General features: G+C 49.6%; 1 protein-coding gene and 1 long non-coding RNA gene across 3 annotated transcripts; both read right to left on the bottom strand.

Moving 5' to 3' along the window:
- Window positions 1-851: 851 nt before the first annotated feature.
- LOC308460066 lies at window positions 852-3644 on the bottom strand. Its single transcript, XR_013978444.1, has 3 exons — window positions 3303-3644; window positions 1597-2107; window positions 852-1275 (listed from the first exon to the last, which is right to left on the bottom strand). It is a non-coding gene; the product is annotated as an uncharacterized lncRNA (long non-coding RNA).
- A 2138-nt stretch (window positions 3645-5782) lies between these two features.
- LOC308459987 (endosome-associated-trafficking regulator 1-like) lies at window positions 5783-15837 on the bottom strand. Of its 2 annotated transcripts, XM_080975969.1 has the most exons (8): window positions 15706-15837; window positions 14622-14785; window positions 13679-14047; window positions 12281-12354; window positions 11394-11505; window positions 10611-10673; window positions 9616-9755; window positions 5783-6993 (listed from the first exon to the last, which is right to left on the bottom strand). In XM_080975969.1, exons 1-8 carry the CDS (start codon window positions 15779-15781, stop codon window positions 6900-6902), a joined length of 1092 nt encoding a protein of 363 aa, XP_080832095.1. In that variant the 5' UTR covers window positions 15782-15837; the 3' UTR covers window positions 5783-6899. The 2 variants fall into 2 exon arrangements, with proteins under 2 accessions (XP_080832095.1, XP_080832096.1); XM_080975970.1 differs by lacking the exon at window positions 9616-9755.
- Window positions 15838-16997: the final 1160 nt, after the last annotated feature.

Raw genomic sequence — 16997 nt, forward strand, 5'->3', positions numbered from 1 at the left:
TTCAGCAAAGTGGTGGCGGCATTTACCGTATTTTTCGCTCTATAGGACACACTTTTCCCCCTCCAAAAATGAAGGGGAAATGTTTGTGTGTCCTGTGGAGCGAATGCAGGCTCCTTGGCTTCAGCGAAAGCAACGTGAAGCCTCCAAAGCGCAGAGGGAGCGCTCCCTCCATGCTCTGGAGGCTACGCGTTGCTTTTGCTGAAGCCTGGAGAGCGAGAGGGGTCAGTGCGCACTGACCCCTCTCGCTCTCCAGGCTTTAGGGATAGCCGCCTGAAGCCTTTGGAGCGCAGTGGGACCTCGCGCTGCGCTCCAAAGGCTTCGGGGTTAGCTGCGCAAAGCCTCTGCAGGGCAGCGGGGTGAAGGCACCCCGCTGCCCTGCGGAGGCTTGAAAGGCTGTCCCTGAAGCCAGAACAGCGAGATGGGGTGCTGTGCAGCCCTCCGTCTCGCTGTTCTAGCTTGGGGATGGCTGCGCAAAGCCTCCGCAGGGCAGCGGGGTGAAGGCACCCCGCTGCCCTGCGGAGGCTACAAAGGCTGTCCCCGAAGCCTCAAGCCTTTGCAGCGGGAACTCGCACTGCGCTCCAAAGGCTTTGGGTCAGCGAAAGGAACCCGAAGCCTTTGGAGCACAGTGCGGGGTCCCGCTGCGCTCCAAAGGCTTCAGGGATCTTTGAGGCTGGCGGTGGGGGAAAGCAGCGCTTCCCCCCACAGCCAGCCCCACAAGCTCAGGGGGCAGCGGCAAGGCTGCACGCAGCCTTTGCGCTGTTCCCCGACCTGCTCTTGAACGCACCTTGAATGCTCCTTGTTTTAGAGGAGGAGAACAAGAAAGAATTCTCCCCCCGTTCTCCCCCTCCTATGCATCCTATAGAGCGAAAAATACGGTAGTCTTCACAAGATATTCAAGGACATCTGATCATGAATCCATGCGGGCATTCCAACTTTACACAAATGGAAGAGTTCCGTGATCACTTGAGGAAGGCTCATACTTGCATACTTGCATTGTAAGCTAAAACTACACTATCACATGCCAACATGGGCTTAGCCAGATTTTTAGTTGGGGGAGTACTTTTGTTAGCGGGGCAGAACCTCAGTTTGCTGTGTATTTTTATTGAATTTTATTTATTTAGGGGCAGCAGCTGCCCCCCCTGCCTACGTCCATGCATGCCAACATATGCAACAAACACCAGCAACCACTTCTCTGCCAAACAGCCTTGAGTGCAGCATTGCAGTGCAGAAATGGTGGCAGGGAGTGGTTTCTTTTGCAAAAAAATCTCCAGAAACCTGTGAAAGGAGAGTTGTAGAGAGAAAGAGGTTATTAAGGAAAAGCTTAAATCCCCTGCCTGGTTACTAGAAAAGCTAACCAACAGACTAAAATTGACACGGGGAAAAATAGAAGAAGATGCCATCTCCCTGGTATTGCATACACAGCCCAGCAAGTCAATGACAAAAACCCACCCACAGCATGCGAAGCAAGATGGCTCACTTGAGCCAACAATCACCTCCCCATACAAACAAATCTCACTTCCGCCAACTAAAGATAACCAACCATGCACCCCCCTCACTACCAAGGAAATATAATAAACGAATAGAAAGAGAACCTACCCAAGTGACACTGAATTGTAGGACTGATTTCATTGCCTCTCGTTTACTGAATTGTAACCTCCCGTATTCTATTTTATCGAACACTGCTTCAGTGGCTTTTTGTTGCGAAGAGGTTTATAAATCTGCAAATGCGCCTTTCATGGGCTTATTTCAAAACGCTGTCAATGGTTTAGAATCGTAGTTCAGGAGTCCTCTTCTATGCTCATATGCTTGCCCAAGTACCAAACTCCAGAACGCTGCTTTAAAGAAACAAAATCCAATTTCTTCCTGTGTCACACACTGGCCTTTAGAATGCCACTGTGGTCCGCCTTCGAATACGAGGACTTTTGTGCCCCTGTGTGCATCTTCACAGAAAGGTAGTTTTCAAATCTCCATACCGCCATCGCACGGCACCAGTCAAAATCCTCCACTAGGAAATGTCCAGAAGCACAGAAGCCCTAATGAGGTGAAGCTGATCATCCTTGGTACATCTTGACAAGCCCTTTGAAAGCGACTAAGGTGTAGAACAGATCTAAAGGGACATTTCAAATAGGTGAAAGTCACGTGGTACGTTAAAATTGGTATTTGTCACGTGGTACGTTAAAATTGGTATTTATACTTGTAGAATGCTACACACTGTTGCAAGATCAACACACGGGGTAACACCACAGGTGCTTGAGGCATCATCACTCTTTAACCCCTGTGAATATCAAGCCATGTAACATGCTACACAGCTGGAGTTTTCCTTGTACAGTACTGCCATCTGCTGCATTTTGACATTATGACCAGCAGCAGTGGAGAACCCACCTTCCTTATGTGTGTGTGTGTGTACACACACACATGCACTAAAATTAGAAAATAAAAGATAAGTCCACTCAAAAGTATATGCCTTGTGCCATAACTTTCTGTTTCTTTAATTTTGCAAGCAGCACTCTGTGGCCATCATCTGCAGAAATATTTCAACAGATGCAAAAGGGCAGAAACTGCTGTTCAGTAATTTGCTTACATTTCCCATCATGCAAGCTTGTGCATTACAAATCTTTTTTAATTTCCTGATTTTGTGAACAAATGCAAACTAAAACAGTCAATCATTCTAGTTTGCGACACAGCATGAATCCCACTTTCTAGTTATTCTTTGGGCTCACTTGTTAAAAATTAATCATCCTAACGTTAGAAAACCTCCTCTTGAGAGCTATATATAAAAGCTGAGCAAACTCTTTTTCTGGCTGGTCCGAAAGTAGTGGAATACCAGACATTATTACAGTTAGTTTCACTAACCTAAGTTCCATCCCACTACTAACTTTGACTGGTCTTTTCCCCCATCCCTTTTTTGGTTTTTTAAATAACCAGTTTTATAAACAAGGATCATAGGAATAAATGATAAAAATAAATAGACCATGTCTTATGTCATTTGTTTGTCACAAAAATAGCACAATAAATTTACCATAATATCTACAACATATGGTTCAATGTGTAAGTTTTTGAATCATAAACTGGTTTTAATAAAAACAAAAACAAAGGGGAAACAGGATAGAACAGATTTAACAGGTAACATTCAACATTACATAGCTAAACCCTTTGTGGTTGGCTTAGAATAAGTATGAAAGATAGTTATTTTTCCTTTTATGTTACCAATGAAACAATATAAAGTTAGTCTATTGATGAACGTGGAGGGCGGGGCGGGGGGAGTTCAAAGTGAAGAGGTTTTGCGAGACTCTGGAGGTCACCTCCGGGGGTGAAGAAGTCAGCAAGAGAATCACAGCTCCTGCTGAGGCTGCAGAGATGGTAACTCAGAGCTGCTGCCTTCCCTGCTGTTTTGCTGCATAAGCAGCGCTGCCGAGTGACCTGGGCTGCGGGAGTTGCCAGGAGGAAGCCTAGGAGGCGCCGCCCAATAGCCTTCGGGACTCCACTCCACCCTGACTGACTCCTGAGCCTTTCCTTCTCCTGAAGATATCTGGCACGGCAGTGGATTTTTCCTTTCTCGCCAAGGAATCGAGCCACAAGGCAGCGGAGGTTTTCCTTCTCCTGGATGCAAGGCAGGGGTCCGCTAGAGTGCAGAGCAGATCTGGACCGCTGCCGCGGGACGGGGGCGCTGCGGGCAACGCGGCCTCCTGGCGAAGCCGACTTCCGCCCGATGGTGGGCGGGGCCGGGGGAGCCGCAGAGCTACGAAACAGGGAGAGGGGTCCCGGCCCGCCCTGCGCCGGGCACTTCCGGGCTCAGGCTGCCTTCCATCCACGCGGAGACGGGCGCGTCCGCGAGAACAACCGATGCTGCGCGGGGGGTGGGCGGGGGTGTTGAATATTGATGCCGGAGGAAGGGGGGCAGCTCGGAGGCCCGTCTCCCTCCTGGGGGAGGCGCCCCCGCTTGAAAGCAGGGCTGGTCCCGGAGCCCCCCAGGCAAGCCGGCTCGGAGCAGGGCTCTCTCCTGGCAGGGAGGACCACCAACACAACACGGGTGCTGACCCTCCACACGTGCCGAGGAGGAAGCGAGCAGGGGAGATGACAATGCTGTCCTCGTTGTGCGGAGCTGGAGTAGCCTTCACGTCTCGTGTGGACGGAAGGAGAGCCATTCTGAGTCTCCCTCTTCCCCGAGGCTCTTCGCATCCGTCTGTCTCAGGAGACAATGGAGTGCGCCTTCGGGGGTGACTCCGGGCTGTGTGCCTGGAGGTCCTGGGCTGCCCAGAGGACAAGATCTCTCTTGATCCTCTGACCTGGTCCAAAGGGAAGCAGATCAATACATTGGGCATGTTATGTATTGGGTGATCCGTTTTCCTGAGCTTGAGTCTGGACTAAGGATTCGGAGCTGCTGTCGTCTGATTCCATACAGGATGTTCAATCACAGAACTTTTCAGGATTTGGGCCTCTGCCATTGGCCCTTGAACTCTTGAGTTGTGATTCGCAGGTTGGAAGTTAAGGCAGCCAATCACGTTGGAGGTGGGAGTGGCCCAGGCTTTCAGAAATGTATATAAGCAGTTGCTTTGCCCGTTTCCCAGTTATGTAGTTCAATAAAGGTTCTTGCTGTTATCACTGTCTTGCCATGTGGGAACCCACCTACACTTCAGGGCACCAGCTAGGCTGCAGAAGTTGCCAGAAGGAGGCAAACAAGTGGCTTGAGAGACAGGTGGTAAAGTAGCAGATAAAAAGGCAAATGGCCTTGGAAAGGTGAAAACCCCCAGAACAGAGGCCTCATGGACCTTTTTTTCGTACTCTGCAATGGTGTTTTTTTACAGCAAAACCCAATCGTCAAGAGTAATCCAGCATTAAATCCAGAAATCTGAACATGGCCCAGCAGTTTTGCATCCTGGTCCACCAAATATTAAGAATCCCAAGCAAGCAAGGTTTATCCTATTTCTTGTAGTGGCCGGTGCTTCACATGGTGCCTTACAAATAGTGCAAGCTTACTTTATTACGCCATGTCTGCACATTATTTCAGCCTTGCAATAAAAAGCATAAAGCCTGTTAGTGACTGATCTGCCTGTTTGGAGAGTCCACCTTTTCTCTGATGTGCAAAGGTTGAGCACGGAGTCCTCCTCTCTGCTGGTACAACATCCTGTGCCTTGTTATAGGCAGCTTCCCGTCTCCCATATTGGATAAACCTTTCCAAAGTTTCAACAAAATTGTAAGGGACAAAGAGGCAAAATGTGGAAAACCACATAAACATAAGCACATGACTAGAGCACAAGAGCACCATTTCAAATGGCTAGTATGCCTTTATTCTGGTCATTTTTTATTTTTTACTGTTAATGATCCGTTACAGCCTCATAACAGGAACCTCTTTCGGCTGAAGAACAAGGTTTTTTTAAATTCCCTAAATGTAGACCTTTAAGGACTTTCAGACCCGATTCAATAGGCAGCTTCCATTTTAAAATTTCAGTCTGCTAAAAGCTTTCCTATTCGACAAAACTCATGCAGGCAATTGAGATATTTTAAGACCTCATCTCTGATTTTAAATTTTTTTCTTTTTACATGGCTTTTGTGTCACTGGTTTCAGCAGCTATTAATGAGGATATAACCAAAAGGCAAAGAGAAACATCTGCAGCCTGCTCCTGGATCTCTGCTCCTGTGTGGGGAGATATTCCAGGAAGGGCTAGAATCTGCACTCATAATTTATTCACTTATGAGTATATATACCCTGCCTACTAACTGAAAGATGTGAAAGGGTGTGTGTGATTATAGCAAAACCAAACAGGAAAAGAAAAGAGTGCTCTGCAGTTATAAATTGATTTTATTTTGAAAATAATGCTATTATTAATCCTAGAAGGATAGGAGGAAAGCTTCAGAATTAGGCATTCAAGAAGCGTTTGTTAAATCCAAAACTTTTGCTATATAAAAATGTGATAATGGAACTCCCTTGCATTGCTCCTTTAAAGCAAAAGGTTACCAACCTCTCTTCAAAGCCTGACACCTTCCCTGCATCTTCCATATAAATATATCTTTTAAAATTCTTCCAGGCCTTTTAAACCCCTGCAATTTTAACAGATTATGTGATTGTCATGTTTTGAGCTATTGCTTACAAGCTGTGTAACTTTATCTTTGCGTCTCTTTCTGCCAGGAAGGATTTTCTTTAAATGCTGCAAGCTGTAATTTTTATAATAGAGGAACCCCCCCCTCCATTTAAGTGTGTTCAATTCATGCACAACTGTGCATATGCGTAGCACCAAAAACCCAATGGGGGAGAGACCTGAAGAGCCTCTACAAAACCCCAATGCACCTCCAGCCGACAAAGACTCCCTGGAGCCCAGAGGGCATCCTCTTTAGGGTCTGGGAAAGAGCTCCTTGCAAGCTGAAGTCGCAGCACGGTGCCCCCCATTTTTGCACATTTCACTTATGCGCGCAGGGGACCAGAACGTTACCCCCGTGTAAACGGGGAGTCGCCTGTACAGAATTTCTAAAAGGTTTTAGTGTTTTCATGCTGGGTCTTTACCGAGCAGTCATCTCTAACTAGAAGCCAGAAACACATAAGGATGCATTCAGTGACAAAGGCAAGCAGACTGCAGTCACAAGAGAAGCCCACGGGGGGGGGGCAGGGGGGAGGCAAGAGCTGAAAAAGCAGATGCAAAGGTATGAGAGAGGAGCCAGGAGGTGCACCCAGTGAGGAACCGGAGAGTGATGGCAGAGACCAGTGAGGAAGAAGATGTGTCTCAGCATCAAAAACATCTGGAGGTGTTGGGCACAGGTGTGTAGACACACAGGTGGCTTTGCCCCCACCGATGATGATCCTTCACAAGGTCCTGTAGCCCCTGGGCAGGAAAAGGGCTTCCTCCACCCCCCTTTCAAACCCCAATTCCCAATTAAGCCTTTGCTTAAGTCCTGTGCCACAATGTTTAGGAAGACCCTTGTGGTATCTCGGAGATTTTGTCCAGTGACTTCAGCAGTTCAGCCACCACCTGCAGCTCTTTCGCGCCAGAGAGCAGCTGCCTGGAATGAAAGCAGGAGGTTGTTAGAAAGAAAGGGGGGGGGGGATGAATGTGAGAGTGACTGCTTAGGCCAGGAATTACTTATTTATAACAATATTTGTATGACCACTGTATCATAAAGATATATATCAAAGCAGTTTACAGCAATAAAAACATAAAACCATACAATAAAAACCACAAAAAAGTTAAAAACAAACATCCATTAACCATTGTAGAAGGATGCATTCTAAATTGTCCATGGAGGCCTACAGAACAAAAATGTTTTCAGCAGGCGTTTAAAAGTTGGCATTGAAAAAGTTGGCTTGCTGAATCTCCAGTGGCAGAGAGTACCACAGGACTGGACCAAAGACAGTAAAGGCTCAGTTTCTTGTTGCTGTCAAATGAACCTCACCAACTAAGGAACGCCCAACAGCCCTCCTGCAGATGATCTTGGTGATCAAGCTGGGGCATAAAGGTCTGGGATAGAAGAGTTCAGGGGCTCCCTGAGGCACCCTGGGCCTATTGAACCTGGCACAGCAATAAGTGGGCTTACTGGCAACTCCCTTATCCCCAACTGCACCCTTGGCAGGTTTTCAAGGAGGCCATGAAAGCATTTGGCTCAGAATAGAAGCTGGCCTACGCAGACATGGACATCTGAGTGAACTTTGGGGAACCTGGATAAAGTGGAGCAGAGACTGAGCTGCATTCCTAGCACACAATTCAAGAGAAGCCCAAGCTATTACTTCCATCTCTTTCGATTACAGATACAGGTAACTCCCATCCTGAATGGTAAGGGAAGTGCAGGGCTTGGGGGGGGGGGGGCTCTGCCAGGGTCCAAGCCCCCCCCCCCCCCGGCCTCCTCCTCAAAGCTGGGCAAGTACTTACAAGGCTTTGGCATGTCATACCGGTTGCAGACAGATCATTAAAAAAACACAATACTCACCTAGTGACACAAACGGGACTTAAAATGCTGGGCTCCCTGTTTCCACCCAACTCGGACTTGTCCACACTGAACATCCGTGGCTCTGTGGGATTTCACACAGGAGGCCGGAAAATGCCAGAGGCAGAACTTGGGAGAGTCTGCCTGCAAAACTAGCCCTCTGCCCAATGAGCTACAGCCCTTCCCAAGTTTGTCTTGATGGCAAGGGCTGAGGACTGAAACCATGCTTCGTTTTCAGGGGAAGGGTTGTAGCTCCACACGCAGAAGGTCCTGGGTTCCATTTCCAATGGAATCTGCGGGAGACCCCCTGCCTAAAACTCTGGAGAGCTGCTGCCAGTCAGTGTAGACAATACGAAGTTAGATGGACCAATGGTTCTGACTCTGTAGAAGGCAGCTTCCTAAGTTTCTACCCTGTTCACCTTTTTAACACATGGCTGCTGCTTTGAAGTTTCAGGGTCTTCAAGGATGCGGCTTGTTGGGGGCTTGTGGAAGTCGGCTGGAGTTCATCACATCTCTCGCTGTGTGCTGGAGGCCCAGCAGAGTCTTCAGAGATGCCTCGGCTATGGGGAAAACTCCTCTCCCACACAGTTCAGAGGAACCAAGTGTTTCTTGTCTCCACACGCAAGACGAATCTAAACACTACTGACTACTGTATTGGCCCGAATATAAGCCACACTTTTTTTTCCCAAATTCCGACTGTGAAAAGTTAAAGTGTGGCTGAAATTCGTTACCTTACAAAAATTGGCTTTTACAATATTGCTGCTGAAACAGACATACGGTAAAATGGAACAATATTTTTTTTATTGCCGATTTGCAAGCTTGAGACTGTTGTGCAATTAACCCACAGGATTTTATTCTACATTTGCCATTTACAGGTGTGAGTGCCTGCGGAATTGTAGCAACTGAATAGCGATTTCAGTGATTGTTTGGTAACTTTTGCTGGCTTGCAAGATCGAAGGCTTAAATTGGCTCAGAGTTACAATTCTACCAACCACAGCAATTTTCAGCCTGTAACCCAATTTTAAGGGAGCGGCTTATATTCGGGTATTGTCTTTTTTTCCTCCCCCCCCCCCCAAATTTTAAAGGTGCAGCTTATTTATGGGTATGGCTTATATTTGGGCCAGTATGGTACTGTATAGTTCTTTAGGTCTCTGAATTAAAGATACATGTGGACAGAGAGATCTGTTAACACATGGTCTGATAATGCCAAAGTTGCAGGTTCCCTCCCTGCATGGGACAGCTGCATACTCCTGCATTGCAGAGGGTTGGACTAGATGATCCTCAGGGTCCCTTCCAATTCTATGATTCTATGCTAGCTGTATTCTACTGAGAATTCTACTGAGTAAAACCCATCCTCACAGACTCAGTGAAACAGGACCGGACAAGGAGAAGACAGAAGCAATGCCCTAGAGACTGTTATCCTTGTCTTCTCATTCCTGAAACAATGAGGGCGAATGTCTCTGCAAGTCATACCACTGACCGCTGATGTTGTTATGTTGCCTGGCACCTTATCTCAGAGCATGTGTGTGTGTGTGTGTGTGTGTGTGTGTGTGTGTGTGTGATGTGCTAACTCAAGGCCTGGACTGCGTCATTTAACTCATTTGTTTACATCACACAAGATGGCTCATCTATCTCTCGTTGAGTTGCAAGTTGACTGGGGTTCATGTAGATTTTAATCTACAGATGCCGGATGTTGAAATGTACCTGATGGATGGTTGGGACTTTGTGATGACGGCGAGGAGATTCTGCAAGGCAGCACTGGCATTTTGCTGCACTATGGCCAGGTTAGCCGAGTGGCTAGATTTCAAGGCTTCATTTTCTAACCTGTAGTTCTCCACCTGAACCTTTAAGGTAAAAAACAGGAGGGGGGGATACATCAGTGGCTCACCACCCCCAGCTACAGAGACATGTGGATAAAAAGCACAGAGGAGCTAGCTCAAAGGATCCTGGAGATGCCAGCAAGCAAGATTAGTTGAGAACGTTATTGCAAACAATGCAAGTCTGCTAAGCAGGTTAATTATTTTTTTTAAAAAAGCATTTTTCACCCTGCTTTTTCTGCCAAAACGTGTATTTAAAGCCCTTGGCTTCCCCCAAAGCATCCTGGGAACTGTAGTTAACCCCAAAGAACTATAACCCCCAGCACCCTTAAACTACGTTTCCCAGGATTCTTTGGGAGAAGCCAGGTGCTTTGAATTTATGGCGTGTAGCTAGCCACACACACAACACGTGGTCTGGGCAAGTTTCCTGGCAAAGTTCAGCCGTGTCTCGCCTTCAACCTGCAACGTCTCCTCAGCCTCATAAACAGAACAGGAGAAGCGCCTGGGGGCTGGGTCAGGCCAGGGGCCCGTCTGGTTCCTCATCCTGTTCTCACAGGGGCCAGCCAAATGCTCATGATGGGAAACCCGCAAGCAAGAGCCAACTTTCCCCTCTCGCCCTTTCCAGCAACTGGGATTCAGAAGCTGCCTCTGCCATCCTGGCTAGGAGCCAGCTTAGTCCTCCCCTCCTCCCTGAATCGGTCTAATCCTCTTTTGGAGCCCTCCAGGTGGGTGACCCTCATGGCCTCTTGCGGGAGAGTCCCCCAGTTTAACTCTCCACCCTCCTCAGCTTTGCCTTAGCAGGTGCTCAGAAACACAAATGTTTGGCTTTTAAAAGGACTGAGAAGAAAAGGAGACCCAACGGAGGAGGCCCCCAGGCCGTACCTGGAGGAGGCTGTTGTGCTGCTTCAGCTTCACAGTGCTGGTTTCAGCCTTCATGGCCCGTTTCTGGAATAGGGAAGAGCAGGGCTGGTCACTGGAGCCAGAAGAATAAAAGGGGGGGGCGGGGAGATCCTGAGGTCCCGCTATCAGTCAGAGGCAGTAGGCCTCTCACGACCAGCCACCTGGAGCCACATGCCCTCCTTGTGGGCTTTCCACGGGGGGGGGGGGAGCAGCGTCCCACCAGAGTCTAGGAGCAGAATCCCCCCACCTGCTCGCTGTTATGAGTCAGCTTCCATTACACATGGATCACATTCCCGTTTCGCACAGCTTTCCAGGGGCCACACGCAGGACCAGAGGAAAGAGTGCAGAGCAGCTGAGATAAAGTTGACCTTTTGTGCAGTTGGCATCTTTCTCCAGGCCCTCAGAAGGCAGCCTTCTCTCAAGGACACCGTCCAGGCCGGCAGAAGCCCTCAAGGGGGCAGGAAGTAAGGCTGATTTGGGGATGGCCTGTGGAGGGTCTTTGGGGCTGGCAGCCTCTCCACGAGCTGCTGGGAGGAGCTGCCCATTGCCCCACCACCACCAAGAGATGGGTCAAGCGGAGGGGGCAGGTAGAGAGATCTGCTTCCATCTGAGATCTCAGAAACAAATTGAGGATAACAGAGATCACTGTCCCCTAGAAAGCAGGTATATTATTCAGCAGTTGAGACACAGGGAAGAGTGCCCATTACAGAGCCATCCCAGGGCTGGGAGGGCCACGGTCTTCCTCCCCTGGCAGGCCAGACTCACCGCCATCAGCTCAAGGTTCTCCTCCACCTGCTGCACCATCGCCTCCAAGTCCCGCGTCTCCTTCTCCTCTTTCCGCCGACTCTCCTCCAGGGTCCTTTCCAGCTGCTTGATTCTAGTTTACAAAAGGCAACAGCAGGGAATCAAGCATTGCCTTTGGGGGGGGGGTCCCTAGCTCAGCAATTCCCAAACTTTTGGGGGCCACCACCTCCTTGCTTCCATATATTCCTCCCCCCTCGGTGCCCCCTACCCTATAAACAGGATCATTCAGAATAGTGGTTTGCACAGCGCACTAAGGTAACAGCACAAAAAAAGTTCAAAACAGTAACAATTTATTGCACCTTCATTCAAAATCAAATTAAAGCTATTTAAAACAAATTAACAATTGAAGCTTTTAAACAAAACAGATTTGCTGCCTCCTCCTTGCCTCTTAGCGCCCCCCCCCCCCATCTCACTGCCTCCCAGTGGGATTGGCCATTTTAGTAATCACCTTAGCTGATAAAGGACCAATTCAATTAGTATAAATTTGCAAGAGCATAGCAATACTTTGCAAGTGTGAAAGCCATCATCTCAGAAGAGATGACTCTCCCCCCCCCCCCGCAGGCCCATTCAAGGCAAGAGAAAATGACTCTTCAAGAGATTCAAAAAAATTGAAGGTGCAAATATTAAGGACTTATATTAAAAATAATACTATATGTGCTGCTCAATTGATTGGGAACACGTTTTAAGATGACTTAAAGGCATTCTTAATCAATGAATCCAAGTGACTGATTCACTGTTGAAGTCATAACAAAAATACTTTTCGAGGTTTGGGTTTTTGGGGTTTTTTTAAGGGCTTGTTATTTAGCTATGTTGGAGGAATTTTTTTGCAAGAAACACAGTATGTGTACCTCTCTGCCTGACTCTCAGAAACTGCTTGAAGATGGCTGATCTTACTCCTAAACTTGGAATTTTCTTCTTTTAACTGCAAAAGGAAGAGCAAAAGAAATACCTAATTGAACAAATGTTTGCCTCGTATATCAGTAGCAAAGTTGTTTGGATGAAACTGGATTAAGACAATGTGTATTTTGGGATAAAGAAAAACATGAATATCCAAATTTTTGGTCAAGGACCCAGGTTTGACTCTGTTTGCTCTGTCTGCAAAATTAAAGGGATTTTGAATTATTAGGGGGGGAAAGGAACCGAGGAAGAATCCAGAGTTCATGGAGCCCAGAGGGCCAGTATGAAGTCAGGATGTTGAAGGTGCCTTTAGGGTAGCCATATTTCAAACAAACCAAGACATATCAGGAATTTTCCTGATGTATGGCAAGCCTACTTTAAGACACCAAAACCCCATCTCTCCACAACCAGGTTCCTGGCTGGGATACAGGGCCTCAAAGTAGCCTTTGAGCAGTCCCTGGGGCGAGTTTCAAAAGTGTGTGTGATTTGGGGGAAGTGGGGAGTGGAACAACTCTCACTGTTAATTATAATAACCTTCTGATGTTTTTAAATACTAGTCTTATTAATAATTTTAATGTTTATTGTAAGCTACTCATAAGATTTGTTACATTCAAGAGGCATATGAATAAAACAAAAAATTAATGGGAGGGAGATACTGCTCCTCCCGAAAAGCCTGAGGTGAACACAGGCCCCTGGGGGCCCATATGGTCCAGCCTACACAGAGGCCCCAGTGGAAAGCCCACAAGCAGGGCCGGAGTGCAACAGCAACTCTTCAGCTGTGCTCCCACCAGCTGGCATTCCGGGGTAGACTGCCCCTGGGCAGGGAGGCTCCTGCTATCCCACTAAACCAGGCATAGGCAAACTCAGCCCTCCAGATGTTTTGAGACTACAAGTCCCATCATCCCTGACCACTGGTCCTGTTAGCTAGGGGTGATGAGAGTTGTAGTCCCAAAACATCTGGAGGGTCGAGTTTGCCTATGCCTGCACTAAATGTTCATATGGAGAGCTAAGCTGGAATGGCCCAAAGGGAGCCCATCTGGTCCCGCCTCCTGTCCTCACAGTGGCCAACCAAGATGCCGCAACGAGAAGCCCCAAAACAGGACTGGAGCAAGAGCTCAGAAGCATTACTGCCTCCAACAGGGGCAGCGGCAAAAATAAATTGGGTGGCAGGAATTAAGATGGGCTACAGAACACTTCCTTCCTTTGCCCAGCCTGGGACTTGAGAACCTTGAAGCAGACCCATTTGCCAGGGAGCAATCCTGGCCTCCCAGCTCATTCAGGAGACGTGGAAGGAGGAGCATTAGGAAGAGACCCAAGCAGCCTACAATTCAGATTCCCATCTTCCTCACTTCTTCGTAAGTCGGCTGGCAAGGAGGCAGATAAAAGCTGTCCCCCCTGGCAGCTCCATCCACAGGCAAGCTCTGGTCCTCCTTGGCCCCCAGCTTCCACGGAGTAAACCTCTGGAGCTCAGACAGGTCAGAGGGATTGCAGCAGAGAGAGTCACGGGTGCTGTCCAGGGAGGTGCTGGGCATCCTGCCCAGGTGGGCCTCTTCAACGGCTGATGGCTGGTAGGTGCTGCTCCATTCGCTGTCCTCGTCTTCATCCTCCAGCGAGGAGTTAGTTGCCATTGGGTTCGGGGGAAACAGCTTGTGGAAGGCCACATCCAAAGACCCAGGGGACGAGGTGCTGTCGTCCAGGAGTGAGAACCTGGAGGAATCCTAAAATGTCAAAGGGGCGAAATCTGTTCTCAGCCTAAGGAAGAGCCTTGGGATACTTCAAAAATGCAGCCCATCACTCAGGAAAAGAAACCCATGGATACCTGACTGTAGTTGCTTAAGAGCAGCCCAGAGAGAAGCGGCTCCGCTGCAGCTCCCAAACACCGTGTGTGTGTGTGTGTGTGTGTGTGTGTGTCACTCCCCTCTCCCCTGCCTTTGACTCCCAGAGGGGGCTGTAAGGGCCTGCCTGAGCCTGAGGGGGTGCAGGCAGCACAGGCACAGCTTTCCCACCGCTGGAGGAGGAGGGGGAAAGGAGGAGCCATGCAGGACAGCAGCGCCCCCTCTCACCGCGCAGCCCCTTGGCACCTGGGGCAGGTCTCTCCTCCCGCCCCCCCTCTTTCCTCCGCCAGTAGCCTTCTCTCTGCAGAGCCACTACTCTTCCCACCTGTGGCGCAGGAAAGAGGGAGGCCCGTGAGTGCGGGGAGGTGGGGGAGGTTCCTCGGGGGGGGGGGACTCAGCCACTTGCCCCCTTGATTCCTAGTGCCCCCCATCGCCTGCTTTGCCCCCCAGGCCTTACCTTGGGGCTGCTGGTGCTTGACCCCGAGGAGGCCAGAGCAACGCCGCTCAGCCCCTTTGCTTCCTCCAGGACAGGGGCTGCCAAATACTGGTTCTTGCTCCGCACAAACTCCTTGAAGGAGAAGGGGTTGGCCTCTTCCTCCTCAGGTGCAATGGAAGATCCAACTGGAGGAGGAAGCCAAGGAAGGAAGGAAGCCTTACAAACAGGGGAAGGAATAAGAGGGAAGATCTGGGACTGGGGGGGGGGGAATGCCCAGCCCCACCCCAGGGATGCTCATTTTGCTTGCAGCTGCAAACACACACCTGCCTTGACTATGATAAGGGGCGACTTTTATGGCTCCCCCTGGAAAAAACAGGAGAGACGCCTAGCAGTTGGAGCAAGGGTCAGCAAACTTTTTGAGCAGGGGCCAGTCCACTGTCCCTCAGACCTTGTGGGGGACCGGACTATTTTTTGGGGGGAGGGGATGAACGAATAACCCAGAGATGCATTTTAAATAAAAGCACACATTCTACTCATGTAAAAACACACTGATTTCCGGACTGTCTGCGGGCGGATTTAGAAGGCGACTGGGCCGGATCTGGCCCCTGGGCCTTAGGTTGCCTACCCATGAGTCAGAGCTTCAGGCTCGGGCCTGGAGAGAGATTCTGGTGGAGTCCCCAAGGGGCATGGCCTGGGGAGCCTCACCCACCTCACAGGGCTGCTGTTGTGGGGATTCAGTGGGGAGAACCGCCCTGGGGTTTTGGAAGAAGGGTGCTGTACTAATTTAGTTAATAATGAAAATAACGCCCCTTTTAACTCCCTGGGAATACAAAAGCAGTCAAAAGCAAAGGACTAGTCCAGAGGGGACTTCCTCCTCCTCCTCTCTCTCGCAGGAGCCTCGGCTGCCTCTTTCCTTTCAAGCGCTTTTTACAACCAAGACCCTCCTTGGTCTTGCCGAGGCAGCGCTCCAGGCAGCTCCGGCTGAGCCGCTTCCAAGGGAGGCGCTCTGCCCGCGCTCAGGAGCACCGCCCTCCGAGCTCGGCTGCTGACCCTCTTCTCTCCCGGAGTCCCGCCCAAGGCGCTCTGCCCATGCTCAGAGTCCTACCGGCGGGGCCCGCCCGGGGCTGCTGGCGCCCGAAGGAGGCTTCGCCCGCGGCGGGAGGGCGGCCGGGCCCCGCCATGGAGCCGCGCCGAGGGAGCCCCGCCGAGGAGGCGCTTCCGGGCGGGAGGGAGAGCCAAGAAAGGGCAGAGTCGCACGCGCGGCCACAACTTCCGGCACTCCGTCGGCACTTTCTCTCGAGGACGCGCGTCAAGCACGACCCGCCCCCCCCCCCGCTGCTCCTGGGAACTGTAGTTTGTTCCGTGTCGCAGGAAGGACTGCGGAGGCAAGGGGCCCCGCCCGGCAAGCGAGGGGGAGAAGGTGCTGCATCCTCCGGGAAAGGCCAGGTGGAGCTGGAAGGGGCCCCGGGGCCCCTAGTCCGCCCCGGCAAGGAGCAGCGGAAACAGGATCAAATCTCTTTTCTGATGAGAGCAGCTTTTGCATCTCATTTGGAAACCAAGGACCCAGAGTCTGGAGGAAGAATGCTTGAAGTCCAGTGTGAAGTTTCCACAGTCTGTGTTGATCTGGGGAGCCCTGTCATCAGCTGGTGTTGGTCCACTGTGCTTCATTAAGTCCAGAGTCAACGCAGCCGTCTACCAAGAGATTTTGGAGCACTTCATGCTTCCTTCCGCAGACGAGCTTTATGGGGATGCTGACTTCATTTTCCAGCAGGACTTTGGCACCTGCCCACACTGCCATAAGTACCAAAACCTGGTTCAATGCCCATGGGATTACTGTGTTTGATCGGCCAGCAAACTCATCTGACCTGAACCCCGTAGAGAATCTATGGGGCACTGCCAAGAGAAAGATGAGAGACATGAGACCAAGCAATGCAGAAGAGCTGAAGGCTGCTATTGAAGCATCCTGGTGTTCCATAACACCACAGGCTGATAGCATCCATGCCACACTGCATTGAGGCAGTAAATGATGCAAAAGGGGCCCAAACCAAGTACTGAGTACATGTGCATGCTTCTACTTCTCAGAGGTCCAATATTTCTCTATTTGCAGTCCTTGTTTTGCTGATTTCAGTTAATATTCTAATTTTCTGAGATCGTTAATTTGGGGTTTTCATCAGCTGTACGCAATGATCATCACAATAACAAATAAAGATTTGACATATCTCGCTTTGCATGTCATGAGTCTATCTCATATAATAGTTTCACCTTTTAAGTTGAATTACTGAAATAAATGAACTTTTCCACGATATTCTAATTTTCTGAGTTTCACCTGTAACCTCCCGTATTCTATTTTATCGAACACTGCTTCAGTGACTTTTTGTTGCGAAGAGGTTTATAAAT

This window comes from Podarcis pityusensis, assembly GCF_964106645.2.
Source record: "Podarcis pityusensis genome assembly, chromosome: 12".
NCBI lineage: Eukaryota > Metazoa > Chordata > Lepidosauria > Squamata > Lacertidae > Podarcis > Podarcis pityusensis.

Coding starts and splice junctions, on each gene's coding strand:
- LOC308459987 (XM_080975969.1), bottom strand. CDS start 15,781: ATGGCGGGGCCCGGCCGCCCTCCCGCCGCGGGCGAAGCCTCCTTCGGG. Junction 14,786..15,705: donor GCCCCGGGCGGGCCCCGCCG/GTAGGACTCTGA, acceptor TTCCTCCTCCAG/TTGGATCTTCCATTGCACCT. Junction 14,048..14,621: donor CAAGCACCAGCAGCCCCAAG/GTAAGGCCTGGG, acceptor TTGACATTTTAG/GATTCCTCCAGGTTCTCACT.